We start from the raw sequence: 20152 nt of genomic DNA on the forward strand, positions 1-20152 counted from the left end.
TTCTAGCTTTAGTCCCTGCTTAAATCACGTTACTGTAACTAAATACTCCCCAAGGGTATGCAATATGTTTGCATCTTTAAAAAAAAAAAAAAAAAAATCATACTCCATAAGTCATTGAAGTACACTACACCTAGCTGATGTGCTCTTTTGAACTCAGGAAAATTTTGCAAAACTCCACAATCCACTCTTAACAGTTTATTAGTACACTGGTTTACTAATACAGCACCAATAAGGGACATTATGAAGCAGTTTCCTGTGAACAAGCAGAAAAAGTAAATACCTGTATGGAAGATCACATCCTACACCAGTATCTCTGGTTTCTATATTGGTCTTTGGTTGGTTTTCCATTAAGAAGTCCAATTTGTCTTGTAATTCTTTATTCTGGAAAACAGTAATTTTCATCACAAGTTTATTTTATTTAAATTATGTTAATTAAACAAGGAAATAAAATTGCATATTGGCTTATCCCCACAAGAAATAATATAAAAGTATTTATTGAGAAAATAAAGGAATCCTTACTTCTGGGAAAAAAAAAAATTAAACCAACAGTTTTATTCAGAAGCTTCTCTTTTAAGTAATTAACATACAATTTTATAACATTATTATAAGAAACTTAGCATGAATATTGAGACTTTGTATTACATACATTCCTCATGTGACTGGTGTCATAAGTTTGATTGCCATACTGAAGAACAGCAAATACATATAGTAAATATGCATCCCGATAACATCAGGGGACATTGGTTCAAATTTTATTTGGTTTCATAAAATAATCACAATAATATAAACTTAAAAGGTAGTGCCTTACCTCACATTCTAAGAAAGAGATTTTTTCTAAAAGCTGTATTATAAATAATTCCTTGTCTTTTACTTTCTTCCTTAGCATTTCAATCTGTGAAGAAAAATAAAACAAAGACATTTAGTCTAACGGGGATGGGAAGAGGAGGAAAAGACCTAGATACCACAGGAAGAAAACATGTTTAATTTTATTATTCAGCAACAATTGAATACCTATACATATTCACAAACTGCTTTAATCTATGGATTAGCTATCATCCCATACAATTAGGATCATTTATATAAAGATGATACATGTATACTAACATGGCTTTTAAGAATTTGTATTTTTCTGGAAAGAGAAGGGAAACTCAAGCATTGTCATATAACAAAGCAAACTAGGGAAAACTCCGTGTTTGATTCAAAGGCCTTTGCTCCAGTCAATTTTAACTACACCCAAAAATATGTTGCATGTTTGCCAGTTTCTTGAAGGTCTTATTTGTTCAGTTATTTCCTGGCATACCAGACTGCTTGAAAAAAAGTGCATTTTCATTTTATACCTAGGGAATGGAAATAAGTTATTCACAAATACTCATTAAAATTAAAATAAAGTTAGCTGCACCAGAGCATTTCATCTTAATACTGTTCTATATGGAACAGAAGACAATCTTCCTTATATTCTGGGATTTCTGCTGGTCATAGAGCCATACAACAAGAACTCTTGCATTAAATCTTTCCCTGCTACCAGCACAAGAGGTATGACCAGAGAAACTGGGTGTGACCCAGATTTCATACCAGTACCTTGCTGCTGGCCCAAAGCTGTTCTGATTGTGTGGAAATGGCTTTCTAAAGCTCCTAAAGCCACAGTTTTCCTTTTCCATTCTTCTGAACCCTTTGCTTAAAGCACGATTTGCTGTGTGAGGTTCATACTGTTGTCAGCAATTGTCTTAAGAGACCTGTTGGCTGGCACAGAGGTCAGTTCCTTTCAGTTCACCGCATGTAGGAGACAATAGCATCTTGTGCAAACAAACTGAATTTTCTCCTTGGACCAAAGGAAAAGTCACTTGTTATTCTCTCTCAACCCCTGCTGACTACACCTACTAAAATAGCGGCTAATAAAAAGAGCAAAACCAAACAACAGCTAAATAACAACTTCAATTGTTACTGCTTCCCCGGGAGGCAGTTCAGATTATTACTCATAGACAGCTGTAGACACACACCACTTTACAAGCACAGAAGACAAGGTGCTTCCTGTATCTGTAGTTACAGTCTACTTCAGCTGCAGAAAGCAGTGTTAAAAATATTTCTAAAGGAGAATCATCAGAAGTGCACTGAAAGATCAGTTTGAGGGCGAAAAGGGATTCTGCATCATGTTTGCGCGCAGGTGGGAACTGGAAGACAGATTTCCCACTGTGTTCTGTGCTCATGCAAGTCTTGTCCTACAGCAACAGCAATGAAAGCTGATAGCAGTGGATACTCTTTTTGCTCTCAGTGTTAAATGCTGTCAGGTCAGTAATTTTTCCAATTAAATTTCAATCCACTTTTCTTGAACAAGCCATTTCAGGTCAAACGACATGAAAGTCAAAAACCTTATTTTCCCCCTATAAGTCCATGGGAATGTGTATCTCAGCTGAGGTGCTGCAACATCATTAGCTAAACCCCTCTCCCTGCTCCATGCCAGCTCTCTAACTAGGCAGAGCCCAACCAACAGCTTCTGCTCTACCAAACAGTGCATTATCTAAGGCAATTGTCTCCACAATTCATTAAAGTAAATTAAAGATATAAAAAGTTTCAGGTCTTAAGCCTGAAAGCAGAATCAGAAGCAAACCAAGCTAGTAAAAATGGATGGTCCACATCACAAATGGAATGCCAGAGTCTGCCATGCACTGCTTTTAGTAAAGTCTCTATTACTGTATATATAAAAAAGTGCACCCCTTAAAGCTATGTTAGATGAGGAAAGAAAGATACTCAAACTGCCATTACAGCACTAGAAAAGTGTGTATCCCGCACATTCCTTTGTATTTTTGGGCAATATGCCAGCAGAAAAAAACCCAGGTCTATACTGATAGCTTTTTTATCACAAAAAAAACTATTAAAATACCTATGCATAATAAAAAAATCGGTATTTTCTATAAAACTTCACATTAAGTGAGGTAGCTTTATTTTGGCAAGTTATTGATTGGCTGTGGGCTTTGTTGATACAATTTTAAGGAAAAAGTAAAAAGTATTTGTAGTAAAAAAAATTAGTGGACTTTTACTAAAGTGAATTCATTTTGTAGAACAGCCAAACTGAAATCAAGGAAAGCTGAGAATACATTCATTTTTCCTGGCAATCATTATGTTACATTGATATGCAAGAAAGACCATTTCTAAATACTTGGGTCAAATTTTCCATGCACTCTCACTAGTCACTTTTATACTCTGTATCTTAAAATCGATTTTGTGAAAGAACATTAACAAACCCCTTCAAAACCACCAGTGTAAAACTTTTCAGCATGTCTGGAAACAATGATTAGTAGAAATATTCACATCCTGCTAAAAGAAAATGATAAAATACTCAAAGGTACAAACAACAGTACCAACAGTAACAACAACAAACAATCAAAACAATAGTAGTACTATCACCCTCCCGAACATTTACTGCTAGGTATTATAAAACATTTCAATCAAAACATACAGAACTATGAAAAAAATGAAGCAAAACAAATGCATAAATTAAACCAAAAAATGAAGAGTTATAAAACCAACTCAACTTTAATTTAGTCTTCATTACTTCAGTTATCACATCTCATCGACATAATGAGCAGTTATTACTTGAAAAGCTAAAATGTAATCTCCATACAGTAAGTGTTTTCAGCTGAACAGTTACAGAATATATGAGTGCTATCATCATCCATCTTTCTCAAAATTAGGTATTTCCTTTTTTTTCTTTTACTTTAAAGTGCATGTAAAAGTTATCCATGTCACGTAAAGCCATTATAATTTCAGTTTTCAAATCACAGAAACACACAGCTTGTAGCATTTTCAGAAAATCATAGAACATATTTTGATCTTCATATTTAATTATAACTTTGTTTAACAGTATGACTAAATTAAGTCAGCTATATCTTCACTGGTTCAATAGCTTCAGTCCTGCCAAATTCTGCTTCAGAAAAGATAAACTGTTCTTTTAGGACTTTCAAGTGGGTCTTCTCTATTAATATTCTGTTCTCCTACTATGCATACAAGGAAATAATTTTAACACCAGTAATCAGTACAACACAAAGACGACTGAAGCCAAGCACAGCTATGTGATCGGGGAGGGTTTTTGCCCTGACAGATATCCATTCTTGTTATGGAAGATAATACACCTCATCAGCTGCCTATTCTGGTTTTTACATCAAACACAAAATATTTCTGTTTCCAAATAAGTGATTGAATTATCTATTATCCAAAAGCAAGACCAAACTCTTGTATTTCATAGCCATTTACCTTAAGTTATATTCACTCTATGATACGAAGGCTCTAAGACATGAAATGAACTGTGACAGTAACTGTTTACCAGTATTATGTACAAATAGGTTTAGTGTAACTTATATTTGTTTATTCTTCACATTGGCTACAAAGACACCAACTCCCTAAGGATGTTTTTGAGTTATTTTAACTAGAATAGTCTGAAGGCAAAAATGAGCACGGACACCTTAAAATGTAACAGAGAACACAAAGAGGAAGACCTTGACAAATGGCTTCCTCCCCTTCCCAAACACAAACGTGAACTCCAAAAAGACATTTTATAATTTGGCAGGAATGTTACTGCTTTTACTTTTTTTTTTTTGTGAGAATCCTCTAAGGACTGGCAGACTGAACCATACACAACAGCACTCCCTGCCTCATTTTAACATGTTTACACAGTACCAGTCAGAACCCATTAAATCAATCTACTTTGTCCCTCTGAAGAATTATGCCAGAATTTTAAAATATACCTTCTCTTCTACAGCATGGAGAAGAGACAATGTGGTACTATATCAGCACACGCACAAAGCCTCAGTCTAGCAGTAAAACAGAATGGAATGATTAGACCATGCAGATTACAGATATGATAAGGCTGTGAATTGGGTAACATACAAAAACTTTTGGTGGATCTTCAGAACATTATGAACTCAAAGACACAGCCACACAGACCAAATACATTCCAGGAGAAATAAATTCAGCAGTGGCTAAAATGAGAGAGGCTGTTTCAGCCTCAGGAAAAAAGTCCTGCAGTCCCAGCTCCCCAGATCCAGCAGAGCTACCCTTTGAGGCCGCTGCAGAAGGAAAGCAGTGCCAGAATGTAGCAGAGCACCCATATTACTTCATACAGGCTCACTGCACCCCCAGACACATGGCCAACTAGTTGTCTCAGCAGCTACTGCAGTCCAAGGGCTGAAACAACTTCCAAAGTCATGACACACCTTTAAACTACCCACAGGCCTGACAGAGATGACACATCCCACCAGAGTAGTTTACTACAAAAAAGTTTATTTACTGCATAAGGACTTGAATACACATTATCTTATGCCATTAGTACCAGGAGTGAGTAAACCTGATTTGATTAACCCTTGAGGGGATATGTCACAGGAAACCAGGAAAACCAGGAATAACTTTAGGGAATTATATTAATATATTACTATATTAAGTAAAATGCAACCTTAATTCAATACACTTATATAAGTCACATTGCATAAAGTAAAAGTGGTGGTTTCTTTTGAGAGAGGAATGTAACAAGAACACCGGATCATAATGCTGAACTGGGTAAAAGCACTTCAAAAATAAAATTCATGCCTTGCTACCTAATGTCAATTTTGATTTTTCCATAAAGAAGTTAGTTATGGCAAACTAAAATAAGATAGCACTTACAGCACCATAAACCTGTATTGCACAAACCCAAGTCTTGAGAGCGTCTTTGTTTCAAGGAGCTGCATAAAGCAAGAGAACAACTAGCAGGTGACAGAGCTATAGATTTTGACTTTTGATTGAATATAAGGTAAGGAGAAGGAGAGGAGAAGCAAGATAGGTCAAACACAATACTGAACTGAGTGCCCAAGTGGTGGCCAGAATAGTCTAGCATCAGAAACAAATCAGTGCAAGCCAAAGACACTCAACTTCCATGGACTGACTCTTGGATCTGAGTCACTTCTGGACTGACTCCAGGACAAAATCATCACCAAGATGTTCCTATGTTTTCTTTGCTCAATGCCCAATCTACCTCATCCTTGCTGTGTCTGCAGACTTTAGCATTTCGGCTCACTGCCAAATCAGCAACTTGCTCCCAAATCTGGCTTTTGCACAAACTACCCTCTCCGATTTCTCCATCATTTTCTACAAGCACTATTCAGGTACATCCTTCAGCCTCTCCTCTTCCAACCTTCTCTAGAAGTGCCCAGACAGACTTTCCCTAGAACTTACCTCTTGATTTGCATTGTTAGACTGACTAGCCATTCTTTCCCCTCCACGTTTATACAAGTATTTCTACAACCTTCATGTCCACATTAAGCAGTCAAACAAACCTAGGTTGTTTGCTAAGTAGGCAACCTACTTAGCAATACCATTTTACGTTAATGACCCACTCATTCCTTTCAAAACAGTTCTGCTAGCAGTAAAAATGTGAATTTAGCAACCCTGGGCAACACCAGCACCCTTTTTCCTATCACTTAATTCTCTCTTACCTCCCCCACCCCACTGTGTTCTTTGCTCCTGCTTTTCCTTCTCCTGTTGGGAGACATCTGACTATTCCAAAATGGGAAGGGAAGAGCTACAAGGCCCAAGCTACAGTTTGGAATTTATCTGGTCTGCCAGTGACTGAGGGGCATCCTGTGCTCTTAGGCCATCCCAGGGGCTGGGGAGCAGAGCACATTCCCCCCAGTGCTGTAACAACTAGGAGAGGTGAGCTCCCTGGCTCAGTCACTCAGTACACACATGCTGCTCGGGAGCTCTGCGCCTGGCGACGAGGCCAACCCCGTGGGCTGCATGTGAGCTCAGCCCTTCGGCCACCCCATTTCAATCCCTGGCATTTGGCTGTCAGGTACAGGAAGGGCACCTGATCTCTCCCCATCATGGCAGGATCCATGAAGTTCCCTGCAGATTGTGTTGGCTGTGCAGCTTGCATTTCACATACCCACTGCAATTTCTAATGATCTGAATCAGCACATAAGATCCCTCATGCAGTGTGAATCATCCTGAATTTACGCACTGGCTCAGGATTAATATGGCCACAGCACTTCTTTTCAAGCTCTCTCCTCCTTGATTCAGTCCTATTGCTGTTACCACCTCTATGCTTTTACCTCCTTCTAAAACCTTGAGGTAATTTCTCTCAAACTCCCTCAACCTCCAGATTGTCACCTTATCTTGTAGCAACTCCCAGAAAATTCAGTTCTTCTTGTCTATTCCATCAATGAAGATCTGTTTCTTTCTCACTACTGCACCTTATAGAGTCTCCAATACATCTCCTCAAATACCAAACAAAATTGTCATGCTACTTGAATGGACTGTCTAAATACTTTCTAAGAAGGGCTGCCCTTCTGAATTTCTGTTGCTCCACCAAGCAACTAAACTTTGCTTCAGTAAGATGGAAAGCTAGATGTACGAGTCAACAGCATTAAATTGATCTCATGGATAGAACACCTAAGAAGAACAGTCAAGAGGAGAGTCGTGAGACCTAAAAGCAAAAGTCTCTAAAGAAATTCTAGCGATACGAGTAGTGATATTAGAAGGGAAGTCAAAGATGTCAGAAGGGAATTACAAAGCAATTAAAGCAGAAGGAAGAAGAATCTTAAGAGAGAATTAAAGTTGTGTCCAATTTTAGAGCCTTTATAAAGAAAGTCTGAAATAGCAAACTTTATTTTATTCTGTGTACTCAGACACAGTTCTGGAGGCTTGAAATACACAGTGATCTATTGGATTGGAACAAATCCAGCTGTTAGGTAAACTCAGTCAACATCTACCACTTGATATTATCATCCATTAGTTTAAAATATTTATCAGAACATGACAGTGTTAATATATTTAAGTTTTATATGTTATTCAAGTATCATGCATTTTCCTTATTAATCTACCGTTAATGGATTGGGCGTCTGTAACACTGATACAGACACATGAACAAACTGGTCATAAATATGACTAAACACAGGACAAACACATACTATATGATACAAAACAAGGCATTGCAACATCAGCCTGAACTCTCAGAGGTAATTGCTGTACAAGGAGAGCAAGACTTTATTCAGTCCAATATTTCACTGGACCTTAAGTTGTATTTATCAGAGGCTACACAAGAGTGTTGAAATTTTTGCAGGGAACATAATACAGTAAATAGGAATGAGCACCTTTGCTTTTTTATCCTCCTTAAATCACTTGAGCGACCCCTCAATACTTTTTGTATTTTAAAACTCATTGTACTTTAAGAAAAAGTAACAACTGATTGACTTTAATTAATGCACCAACTTAGAGACCTTCCTAAACTAACGAGCTGTATGAACACATTACACCACTCTTTGATGTACACCTATTGCTAAAGCAGGCCCACAGGGCCTAGATGTCCTAATGAGTTATAAACATTGGCACATTGTCTAACAGTTCAACCCACCTTATTAAGAGCTACCTTGGTAATGTGCAAGTTTTCTAATTAATGACTTGGCCAGGCAATTCCCAGCTGAAAGAGCTGATGCTATGCATGTATAAACACTCTCACCAAACACCAGTAGTGATTCTACTTCTGCCAATAGATAAGCAATGTACTGCATTGCTCAAGTCCACTGAGGCATGCTAAACACTTGAATTGGGGAGTGGCGAGTTATTTCTGTTCAGCCACTTATCTTCTTCCTCCAGGCTCCCAAGGTGGGTTTCTCTTTCTACATTTGTTGTTGTGTGTTTTGTTGTTGTTGTTTTGTTTTTACTGTAGGTACTATGCAATGCAGATTTTGGTCAATAAAAATTTGGCACCTGTCTGTGGCTGGTAATTCCATCTTCTCATCCTCTGTGCTTCTGTGTGGCTTCTTTTACTTGACCTAAAATTGAAACTGTACTTCCATATTAAAACTGGGATATTTTGCTATATTTCTGGAGTTGGAGTATCTTGATACAGAAGTTTTCAGCTGGTTATTAAGTCTTTGGTGGGAAAATGTCTTCTTTATTCCCCGTTTGTGCAATACAAAGTATCTTCTGTATTTGGGATATCATTTGCTCATTAGCACTTTGTCCTTTCATGCATCTTCCACAACAGAACAGGATACAGCTTCTCCCTGGTGTTTGGTCACCATTTATTATCCAACGAATCTGAGACTAAAGCTGGAGAACAGCTCATGGGCCATGACCTAGAGACAGTTCAATTCAGTAGTTAGGGGAATTTCATGTGAAATCTGAGTTCTGTAGATAATTTCTTGGAATGGAATCAAATATCCTTTTCTCTTCTCAGTCCCCTTCAGAACAGCTCCCTATATCTGCATCAACCCACTTGCCTTACATACAAAATGCAAATGTTTATTTCCTTCCCTCTCCTGCTTCTCAACAATGAAACAATATTACATATAAAAGAAGCTTATTGTGCCATGAAACTGCAATCCATTTCAATGTCAATTGCACAAATCTCAAAACTAAAGCTCTCTTAAATCCCTCCAGGTTTGAAATTGAGATCAAGCCAGGAAATACTTTTGTTGCTGATTTAAAATCAATGTTTTGTATTTCATTTGAAGACTTTTAGCTTTATCTTACACTAAACTCTCTTCCATCTCCTACACTGGCACAGACAGGATAAACTGATTGACCATATTTAATAGAAAACTTAAAGACAAGCTTTCACCCCTCTCACAGAACAACAGCAATTTCAACCCTGAAAAACAATGTGGTAGCAGCTTCCCATGCCCTCCCATAGCACCTCTGTGCCTGCCTCTGCCTGCCCAGTTCTGTCTCTGCACTGGAAACTCCTCAGTGGTAGGGCCTGAAGTTTGCATGCTTCCACCTTTCACGCTGTGAGTCTCCCTGCAAATTCTTCCTCTGATCAAACTGACTTTTTCCTGGATTGTCTTTGAAAGTCTCTCTCTGCCCAGCCATACTTTAAGATGGCTACAAAGGCAAGGGCTTTTAAAAAAAAAAAAAAAAAAAAAAAAAAAGGCAGCTAATCAAGTCTACCATTATTAATTTTCACTGATTTCACCACTGAGCTCTGGGTGACCCACTCTGGCTATCTGTCTCTTCTCACTCTTTTTTTGAAGACTAGCTATGTACAAATAGTCTGAGAAAAGGGCTGGGTTTCTACACACCTGCCAAGTGCAGGTCCTGCACTTCCAACTGCCAGCACCTGATGTAAAATGTACTGCACTAAGCTAGTAACAAATAGATTTATTTAACAAACAAGTTCAACACAGGGATAAATCTGTCAGCCTTAAATCATCTGCAGTCTCTCTCTAATGAGAACATGAGGCTTTAAGAATATGCAGGATAACTTTCTGCTCAGCTGGTGCTCTAATGGGCTGCAGTCTTGGCTCTTACAGCAGAGAATCCCTACGAGACTGAAAAAATGGGTGTGTGTGGGATCTAACACACACAGAGATGTTGGTTGAAGGTCACAGACTCCAGCAAACTTCCATTTTTTTTCTTCCATTTATTTTCTTCTGAAAGTTATTTTCCATGCGTATTTAATTTATGACTGGTCTGACTAGGTCAAGTTGAAAAAGGTTCTATTAATGTCCAAGATGGAAGAATTTATTTTCAGAGAAAAAAAAAAAATAGAAGCGAATTATTTATTCGCTAAGGAGTATAAGCATACTGAACTATGATTGTCCTTCTCTGCCTGGGCTCAATTCCACAGGTCACACATCCACTGCATTCAGTACCAACAAGATAGATCCTGTGAAAAGGAAGGCTTTAATACTCTTTTCCTCCATGGCGTCCTACATTTGGTGCTTCTCTGCCAGCATCCCCTTTCATGCATGCCTAGATTAGTACCGACCACAGCCTCCTAACACATTTTTAAATGCCATCAAAACAGCAGTGGAGGTGTTAGAGCTGCCTACTGCATCACAAAACTCCACTATAAAGCTTTTCTTTCACTTCCTCCTGACTGCTTGCTGTTCTTCTACAGAATGCCCTGCATCTGTCACTTGCAAGTAATCCATCATCTTTCCCTAAAAAGGCCTGAAGAGCAATCTATTTTGTGATTTTTTCAGCCAGCAGATTCATGTCGGTACTTGGTCAATTTTGACAGTTCTCCGTATAAGTTTGAAGCAGCATATCTTGTTTGTTCAGCACCCCTTTGAAGTGATGTTCATTTCTGTAGCTGCACTTTGTCTAAATTGGAGATGGTAACAGCATAAACCCGTTGTGGTTTACACGGAAAGAATAAACCCCACATTTATACTTCAGATCTGTGTCCAAATATACCAAGATTAATACTAAATAAAGCTCATCCTGTAGTCAAGCAAGCATAGGCTTAGCCATCATTCTCACCTAGTTCATACAGTAGCTTTGTTTCAGCTTCTAACAAAAGCACTGCTGATAATTTGGACTATTTACTTTCCACTTCTCTTCTGAGTTTCCCAGGTTAGCCTGTTCTCAGTCTATTCTCGTGCCACAGAGAAGCTAAGCGTTTCAGAAAGCAGGCTATCTAGCTGCTTTGATTATTCTTTCTTTCTGAATTGTATTATTTAAATGCAAGTTATCGATCATTATAATGCCCTCATAAACCCTAAGATGGAATGTTATTTTACAGATACCAGCCATGAAAGTATTGCAAGATGAGTAACATGGCAGGTTTTCATGACGCTTTTCTAGGTATTCCTAGCCATTACATTCTACATTCGGTTAAATTTAATGTAGAGAGGATGTGCATTCAAATATACCCTGATGAACACATTTTCTGGGACTTAAATAGTAGCGCAATTACAAAATCTTCCCTATTTACTCTAGAAAGTATGTTTAGTGCTGCTGCTCCCTAGTTTTTAACTTCACTCCAGAACAGATGTTTCAGATAGCATTCCTTTTCAACAGCCTACCTTTTAAGAAGTATTTTTGTTGCTGATTTCTCATCTTCTGTGGCATAGTTAGTAAGTGTTGCTTAAAGTGAGCCTAAAAATACTTTTCTAATATTTATGTAGAAAAGAACACAAAATCATGAAAAATACCATATGTGTAGATAGCTCAGGGCATACACATCTGCAATGCTTTTTAGCTTCCCCCATGGTGGACAGCTACTCTTCTCTGTACTATTAAAGCTAGTATTTTTAGGCCTTTAATTAAAAGAGTCCAGTTTAAAATAGCGCATGCCAACTATATTGTAGATATTTCCTCAAACGCAGTACAAACACAAACCATGAATAGCATAAAATTAAAAAAACATTAAGTTTGTTGCCATCTGACCTGATCAAACCTCTGTTACAGGAGTCTTTAGTTAGCTCACTAGTGAAAATACAGATGTAGCTACAGGTGTTCATGCAGTTCTCAAGGAAACTCAATTAAAAGAAAAACTAAAACACATGAGGACTAAAGGAGAGCGCAAAAATATATTCCCTGTGGCTACATGGCAGTCAAGGATTTGTACTGAGATTTAATTGATTTTGAAAAGCAGGTAGTCAGACATCAATTAAAAGTAGACATATTTGACAGCTAATTAGTGAGTTGGTCATCTAACATTCTACTTGTTAAATAGGATAACCAGAAGATCTAGAGGGGCTTTCTGTATATATGAAGGCACCAGCAGAGATACATTACAAGCAATCAGCAAGCTAAACTTACCCATTAAACCTAATATTTATGAAATAAATAATTGGCCCAAGCTTTATACACATTTTTGCAAAAACACCCCATGGAAATGAAAGTATTTGTTATACCAATGCAGCCCACTAGAGGTCAAATTACACTGAGCAATTTAAAATGTATTTAGTAATAAAGGGCAAATTTTAGGCCACCATCCTCATATATTACTAGAATCATCTGGGTTGCCACATGTATCACAAAGTGCCAAGTCCTTTAGAACTTTTGGTTGGAACAAAAAAGGATCATAATATGGTGGTTGGTTTACAGAGATACAAACCAGATTAAATAATTTTTCCCATAATCCATTAATTAGATGGATTGGATTATTAGATCAGAGAAGTTTTCCTTAATAGAATACCACGGTATAAAGATTGTTAGCTCAGTTTTAGACCACGTGCTACGATGCTTGAAAATAGTGAAAATGGCAAGCTGAACTAGAAAAACAAAACCTCAGGACTTTATACCAGTCTTCTATACTGATGATTTGACAGAAGAACTTTAATGCAAAGAGATAGATACTTTTGCATCCCTCTGTGTAAAAGACACTTAGTATCACATATCTGATCAGACAGCAGGGCTACATCAGAGTCTTATAAAACAAAGCAGATATAGGTAAATATATATATAAAAATATAAGAGATACATATATATATATATATATATGTATGTATAAAAATACCACCTTGATAAAAATGGAAAAAATCCATGTCTAATCAGAAATCCTATAATAGTGCATTGTGAATGCAGAAAGAATGCCTTAGGTTAGAATGGTTTCCAAATATTTGATTTTGTGAATGTGTGATGTCCAAATACAAATAAAAGATCTTTCATGAATCCCTATCCTCTGTGCAATAGCAAGGCTCAGTGTAATAATGCTGTCAGTCTGCTTTGTAAAGCTGCAATTTAAACTTAATTTACCTATTTCCCATGTCATTCTTTCATCCACTTGGAGAAACAGAAATGTTTGCAATCACAGCCTTCTGACTGCTGAACAGTTTCTTGGCATGTAGGTAGCCTGTAACTTGAACCAGCTTTCCAGCAGAAAGCCACTTCAAATTTTACAGGAAATTGTATCAGCTAAGATGATGTCCCAGACCAGGGTAAAAGAGATGAGTGGTGAAAAACTGTGTTTGCCCCCCTATTTCTGTGAGGAATGATATAAAAAAACCCAAAGGGCAGTTTTTGCCTTCCACTTCTGAACAGGAAGGAGACCCTCAATGACTAGTCTGCATTGTTTCTGCAGTTACCCTCTGAATGCTTCAAATTAAGTTACAAGTTGTATGTTGTGTTCCCTGGACTACCATGAAGTGTCCCAGAATTAGCGTCAGCCTAAAGATCACAGATATAACCCACAGCCACTGGATTAAACTGCTTTCACCTAGTCTTTCTGCTTCACTAGCTCCAGATGCTTAACTCATCTTCCACCGTGTTTGTCTCTTCCACAGAACAGAGCTCTCTTTGGATTATGTACTAAAAGAATCAGTGTTCCCAAAAGATTCATAATAGTTTTACTAGATCTCACCTCTTCAACCATGTGCTTGACTTTCTTCTGTTGGCAGTGGACCATATCATCCAGATGTTTGATTCGCTCTCTTAGGCTAGCTGCTACCTCCTCCAAATGCTGTGACCTAGGACATGGAAGAATTAAGCATGTAAGTGGGGAGCTATGCAGTATAAGCAAGACAAGAACAACCCCCATAATCCCACCATACATCAGGAAGACTAGGTCAAGAGGTAGGCAAGTCAAATTCCACTGACAGCTGTCAATTTGTCCAAAGTACATTTTAATAGTAGTCTTTTAGTCAGAGTGGCTGTTTCCACCCAAGTTAACACCTTTGTCTTGCATACTGACGTGCTTACTCAGAGCCTGAAGTGCTGACAATTAAACAATGTGACAAAGCTCATCTCCTTAAGATGTCTGGTTTTCCTCGAAGTGAAAAGCATTTAGACAACTAGCTCTTTATCATCAGAAACACACATTTATCCTGACTTATTACCACCTGCAAACTTTTTGGAAATACATACTAAGTAAAAGCCAGGAAGCACATCTGCTGGCATCCTTTAAAAGCTCTCCTACTACAGGGAAGCCTTGAGTCAGGGATTTGGCATAGTTGCCAACAGTAGCAGAATGCTAACTGGAGTAGTATTAACTCATCAACAGTCAGCAGGAATTGTTGTGGATGTTTTAAGTCTGTATGTATGATTCTTTAGAAATATTCTGCGTTTCTTCAAATCTGTCTAACACAGAAATTGAACACCCACAGAACTCCTGCCTCAAGTTGGTTTAAAAGCTTGCCAGAAAAGTAGTTTTAGAATATGCAAAGAAACGGGAGGGAAGCTTTTTAATAAGATTTTGGCATGTTGGCCATGGGAGCCTCCATTTTTATCTGAATGTACAATTCTTGAAATTCTTCAAAGAAAGCAATCTCTTGCTTACAAAATAAACTTCTGTACTCCTAGATTCAGGACTGGACAGAATCCGAGAAGTGGAGGAGGGGATTCAAAAACAAAAAGGCTTTTTTCATCTTGGTCAGTGCACAGCAGAAGAAACTATTGAAGCTGCAAATAGAATAACCATTCTAAGGCAAAGCAGCAGATGGCAAACTGTATGACATGATTCCAATGAATGACTGAATTGAATGCTGTTTCCTCCCAGAAAGAGTCTCTATTAACAGTGAAGTACTCTACAGAACTGTAACTGCAGCACTTTGACAAGGACTCAAAAAATCAAGGCATTGCTGCAGGTTTTCCAATCCTGCATATTAAGGTCTCACAAAACCGCAATTTACATTTTGATGGCAATTGTAACACATATTTGGTCTCTCATTGAAAGGTTCAGAATTTTAAGCACAGATAGCAACGGAGCAATGGAACAGAGGTCCTTCCTCAGGTGGAGCTCAAGTGTCTGATTGGGTACAGACAGGTAAAGAGAACTTAAGAACAGACTTCAACATCTGAACACAGATTCATTGCTTGCATTGCATAGATTGCAACTGTGTGCTTGCTTCCATTGCACAAATTCCTGTCTGAACATTGCCTTTACCCTTTTTACTGCAGCATAACATTCATGCTGAGTGGACAGGGCAGGATTCACTGAAGCAATAAGAGTATCTGTTATCCAGAGGTAAAGGAAGAAAGCAATTATCTTTCATCTCCATATTCCATGTTGTATGTGACATCTGTTCACTTTAAATTATTATTTTAACAGCCTGCTGTGAAAAGACGTTATTACCCCGAAACCAGATAAGATGGTCACAGATCAATACAACTAGGCAGTGTGATGCTCTCGGCAGGGACCTCTGTTTATGTTTATGCTTCCTACTGAACAGCGGGATGCCAAAACCTTAAAACTCAATGTCTGGCCACAGAATTTCTGCCACACAAATATAAGTAGTAATCAGGTACAATTATGGAGTCTCTGCTTATAATTCATCTTTAGCCACTCAAGTAGTGTCATATAAACCTTTGAGTGGCAAATGCAATTTTCACTCCAATGGCAGTTACGCTATTTCAGTGTTGGATAGATTTCTCTTGAAGCTTTGCCTCTGGCTTTGCTTGAAGCTTTCATTTGCCTGGTCATTGTGCTCTGTCAGTCTCAAAGAAGTAGTAATGGATGCACATGCCACCTGTGGGCAGAAACAACACATCCAGGTGCCACCACACCACTAGATCTTTCTTCTAAGCCTCATGCTTTCAAGAGCAACCATTCACAGAGGTCTCACTGACAATAACATCACCCTCACTTTCCCCAAATAACTTCATAGCTTATTTCTGCACTGTGATGCTACATGACAGATTTCTTCCACACCTTCATTTTGTTCATGTGCGTATGTGAAACACATGTGTAGACCTGCCCCTCTAAGCCTCAAATATATTCCCCACTTTCCCCTCTTTTTTATAAGAGGGAAAAAAGACACCTCTGGCAGTGATATGCAAACCTCTTGCTCTCTTCAAGAGTTCATCTTTTCAAAGGGGATGTCCTACAGCTTAATACAGGATACAGAATGTCTTTTATTTTAAACTTGTGTTGAGCAGTCTAAAAGGAGATAATGAAAGTATTCATAGTCAGGATCATACTGTGCTGAATTTGGGAATGCAGATTTAAGAAAAATCCAATCCATAAATATGTCACAACTTGTTCCACCTAAATTGTACTCTGCACGTTTGCAAACAACTTTTCAAGAAAGATGCTGCGCTGGTTTTGACTGGGTTAGAATTAATTTTTTCTGTAGTAGCTAGTATGGGGCTATGTTTTGGATTTGTGCTGGAAACAGTGTTGATAATACAGGGATGTTTTCATTATTGCTGAGCAGTGCTTACACAGAGTCAAGGCCTTTTCTGCTTCTCACCCCACCCCAGCCAGCGAGTAGGCTGGGGGGGGCACAAGAAGCTGGGAGGGGACACAGCTGGGACAGCTGACCCCAGCTGACCAAAAAGACATTCCATACCATATGACACCATGCTCAGCAATTAAAAGCTGGAGGAAGAAGGAGGAAGGGAGGGACATTTGGAGTTACGGCATTTGTCTTCCCAAGTAACTGTTAACGTGTGATGGAGCCCTGCTTTCCTGGAGATGGCTGAACACCTGCCTGCCCATGGGAAGTAGTGAAGGAATTCCTTGTTTTCCTTTGCTTGCGTGCGCAGCTTTTGCTTTACCTATTAAACTGTCTTTATCTCAACCCACGCGTTTTCTCATTTTTACTCTTCCGATTCGCTCCCCCATCCCACTGTGAGTGGAGGGAGCAAGCGGCTGTGTGGTGCTTGGTTGCCGGCTGGGCTTAAACCACAGAAGATGCATGAAAGTGGCTTTTGTTGCAAAAATTAATCCTCTTGATATTTTATATGTAAATAAACTTACATTCAGATGGACAATCCCTACCAGACTGCAGTTTTAAATTAGAAAAAGTAAAATTCAGGTGTCTTCAAAAAACAAACCAACCAACCCCTAAAGTTTCCTAACAACACTAGAAGTTCCACAGACAAGACATATCTCACCTTTCACTGTCAGAATTGTTTTCAGATTTTGCTCCAGATATTTGTATTTCATTTAGTTCAAGTTGTTTTTGCAGCTGGTGACGTTCCTAAACAAGAAATGTTATCCTTCAGTTCTCCGTATGTCAAAATGTAAAGACTTCACAAAGCATATTTCATTGCAATTCAAAAGATCATTTGTGAAATTAAAATAGAAACTGATTAAACAAAATTCATGCATTTCCTATAGTCAAGGAGCACAGAATGCATAATAATAAAATCAAATTCCCAGCTATGCATGGAAATAAGATCAGTGTTTTCAATTTCCTATTCAAAGATGTACAGTTGTACTTGAAATGGAATTTTTTGAATAAAAAGATGAGTCATCACAATCTTGAACTACATAAATGACAAATTTTCCATGTTATCCCTCCAAAAAGATCTCTCAATCCAAGGCTAAGATAATAGGTATTGCTCTATTTTCTTCCCCAAAATATTCCTGTTAATTTTTTAGGTGTCCACCAGCACAGTGCTTGTGAAGATCTATGAGGACTTGGGTCAACAGAAATTAACAGAGGAGTCTGCTATCCACTTTAATGGGAATTTAAGAGGCATTCAGTTTTACTCTGCAAGTATCAGCCAGATAAGAGCAAATTAAATAACCAATGTGAAGGAACTCATCTGTACTTAAGAACTATATTGCAATCCTTTATTCACTGCATAATACTTATAAGTTGTAGGCTGAAGCCCAGATGAAGTTAATGGAGCTACTAAAGGGGCATATTACGCTGAATGATTTCTCACTGTAATCACTAATTCTACCAATAGATTTGCAAGCATTAGACAAAAGGGGCTCAATACAAATGCATGTTAGACTAAGCAGTCAAGCCAACAAGACTGGCTTATAAAAAATCTATTTCTCAGTAACAAGTATTTACTATACTAAAGTTGGTGAAAAAACATTTCACAAGAACAGAAGATCATATTCCCTCCACTTACTAGAATGCTCTCTGCTTCTGTATTTTAGATAGCAAGGCACAGATCTTTAAAGATAACAAGATGCCTGCTATTGAATGAAATGAGAAATGCCAAAATACATCCAAGAGCATTCGAGTCTTTTGAAAGGGCTGCTCTTACACTGTTCAGAGTGACACTATTCAGCCTAAGGACTAAACAATAACATTCATTCTTAGTTAGGTGAATGATACCAGAAAACAAAGAGGAAATTTCACCGTAACTGTTTGAGACAGAAGATACAAAGCTTTTACAGATATCTGAAAAGGTTCAACAAATGAGATTCAGATGCAGTGTACTAAGTAAAGAGAGGTACTGTGATACTCTTAGACTTAACAATACATTAAAATAATAATCATCTGACTACTAGTCTGAGTTTTCCCCTGGAGTGAAGTCCATAAAAGAGAAGGAAAAGCAGGAAATAAAAAGAAGCAATGCAAAAACTGCTACAATTAGTTTTCCAGTAGTGCTGCCAGTGCCACAAGAGGTAAATGTCTCAAAGCATTTTTGGTTTCAAAGCTTTAAAAGTAAATTGTCAAAAACGTGTTCTCATTTACAGTTTGGTAGGGAATATTTAGCCAGGGAGAGGAATAACTAAAAGTTTTTTAATGCTAGCTGGAAAGGAAGAACCTAAGTTTGGATTAAAAGGCAGTAAAAATGATTTTTTTCTTCTCTCCTCAAAATATTCTGAGCCATAATCTAAAAAAGATAGATATCTGCATGGAAGATTAAGTGGCTGCTACATACCCACAAAAAAACCTCAGAACATTTTAGTCTGAAGCTTTCAGTTTAGCATTTCATCCACATGTGGAGAAATTTGGAGATATAATTCCAATCAGGACTATAAATAGCTAAATAGTAAGGTCTATTCCTAACAAAACCACATTTTAATGGACCTACCAACAACATTTCTAAGAGATTTTGGATCATTTATGATTACTACTTCATTAGGCTTAGGAGACCGTGCACACTGAAGGAAGACAGAATGGTCTTTTTAAACCATTCTTTAAAATAATGGTTAATTTAGTAAGTAAATTTTGACACCTTAGGCAGCCCTGACTAAAGACCACTAGAAAGATAGAAGAACCACTTAATCACAGTGTCTCTATGGTAGTCCAGGTCCATTTACTTATATGGACACAATAACTAAGTAAGGTGCAAACAGCAATGGTATGTCACTGGGCAGGGTACTGAGCAGCAAATAAAAAAAAAAAAAAAAAAGAATCAAATTTCCTCCATGCACTTCTGCATTTCCTTTAAAGGCGGCAATCAACTAACTCTCATACCTCTTCCATGCGTTCAATCAGCCGGTCGAGCTCACCAATTCTCTGATCTTTTTCCTGTATGCTTGTTTCTGTAATCTGCATCTTCTTATTTGCCTCTTCAATAGCCTTCAGAAGCCGATTCGTTTCCTCCTTCAAACAAGAACATTTACAGTCACATTAACATAAAATATATTAATGAGGATTTTTTTTTTTTTTTTTTTTTTTTTAGGCCATAGAGCCAGGCTAATAGCTTTTAAGCAGAGCTCAAAGGTTTTCACTACACCTGCCCAGAAGTCTGGAAGAGTTGTGACCCTAAATGTGAATTGTATAGAACAAAAGATTTGGGGCACTTTGAAGTGCAT

General features: G+C 37.9%; 1 protein-coding gene across 7 annotated transcripts in view; it reads right to left on the minus strand.

Annotated features, from left to right (window-relative positions):
* MYZAP (myocardial zonula adherens protein) overlaps positions 1 to 20152 on the minus strand; it is a 78760-nt gene that overhangs the window by 13852 nt on the left and 44756 nt on the right. For all 7 annotated transcript variants that reach the window (XM_075505920.1, XM_075505914.1, XM_075505915.1 and 4 more), the window contains 5 exons: positions 19812 to 19940; positions 17536 to 17621; positions 14063 to 14168; positions 809 to 892; positions 281 to 381 (listed from right to left, as the gene is read on the minus strand). In XM_075505920.1, coding sequence (XP_075362035.1) covers positions 281 to 381; positions 809 to 892; positions 14063 to 14168; positions 17536 to 17621; positions 19812 to 19940 — 506 coding nt within the window. The remainder of the gene's footprint in view (positions 1 to 280; positions 382 to 808; positions 893 to 14062; positions 14169 to 17535; positions 17622 to 19811; positions 19941 to 20152) is intronic.

This window comes from Mycteria americana, chromosome 6 (genome assembly GCF_035582795.1).
Source record: "Mycteria americana isolate JAX WOST 10 ecotype Jacksonville Zoo and Gardens chromosome 6, USCA_MyAme_1.0, whole genome shotgun sequence".
NCBI classification, from domain to species: domain Eukaryota; kingdom Metazoa; phylum Chordata; class Aves; order Ciconiiformes; family Ciconiidae; genus Mycteria; species Mycteria americana.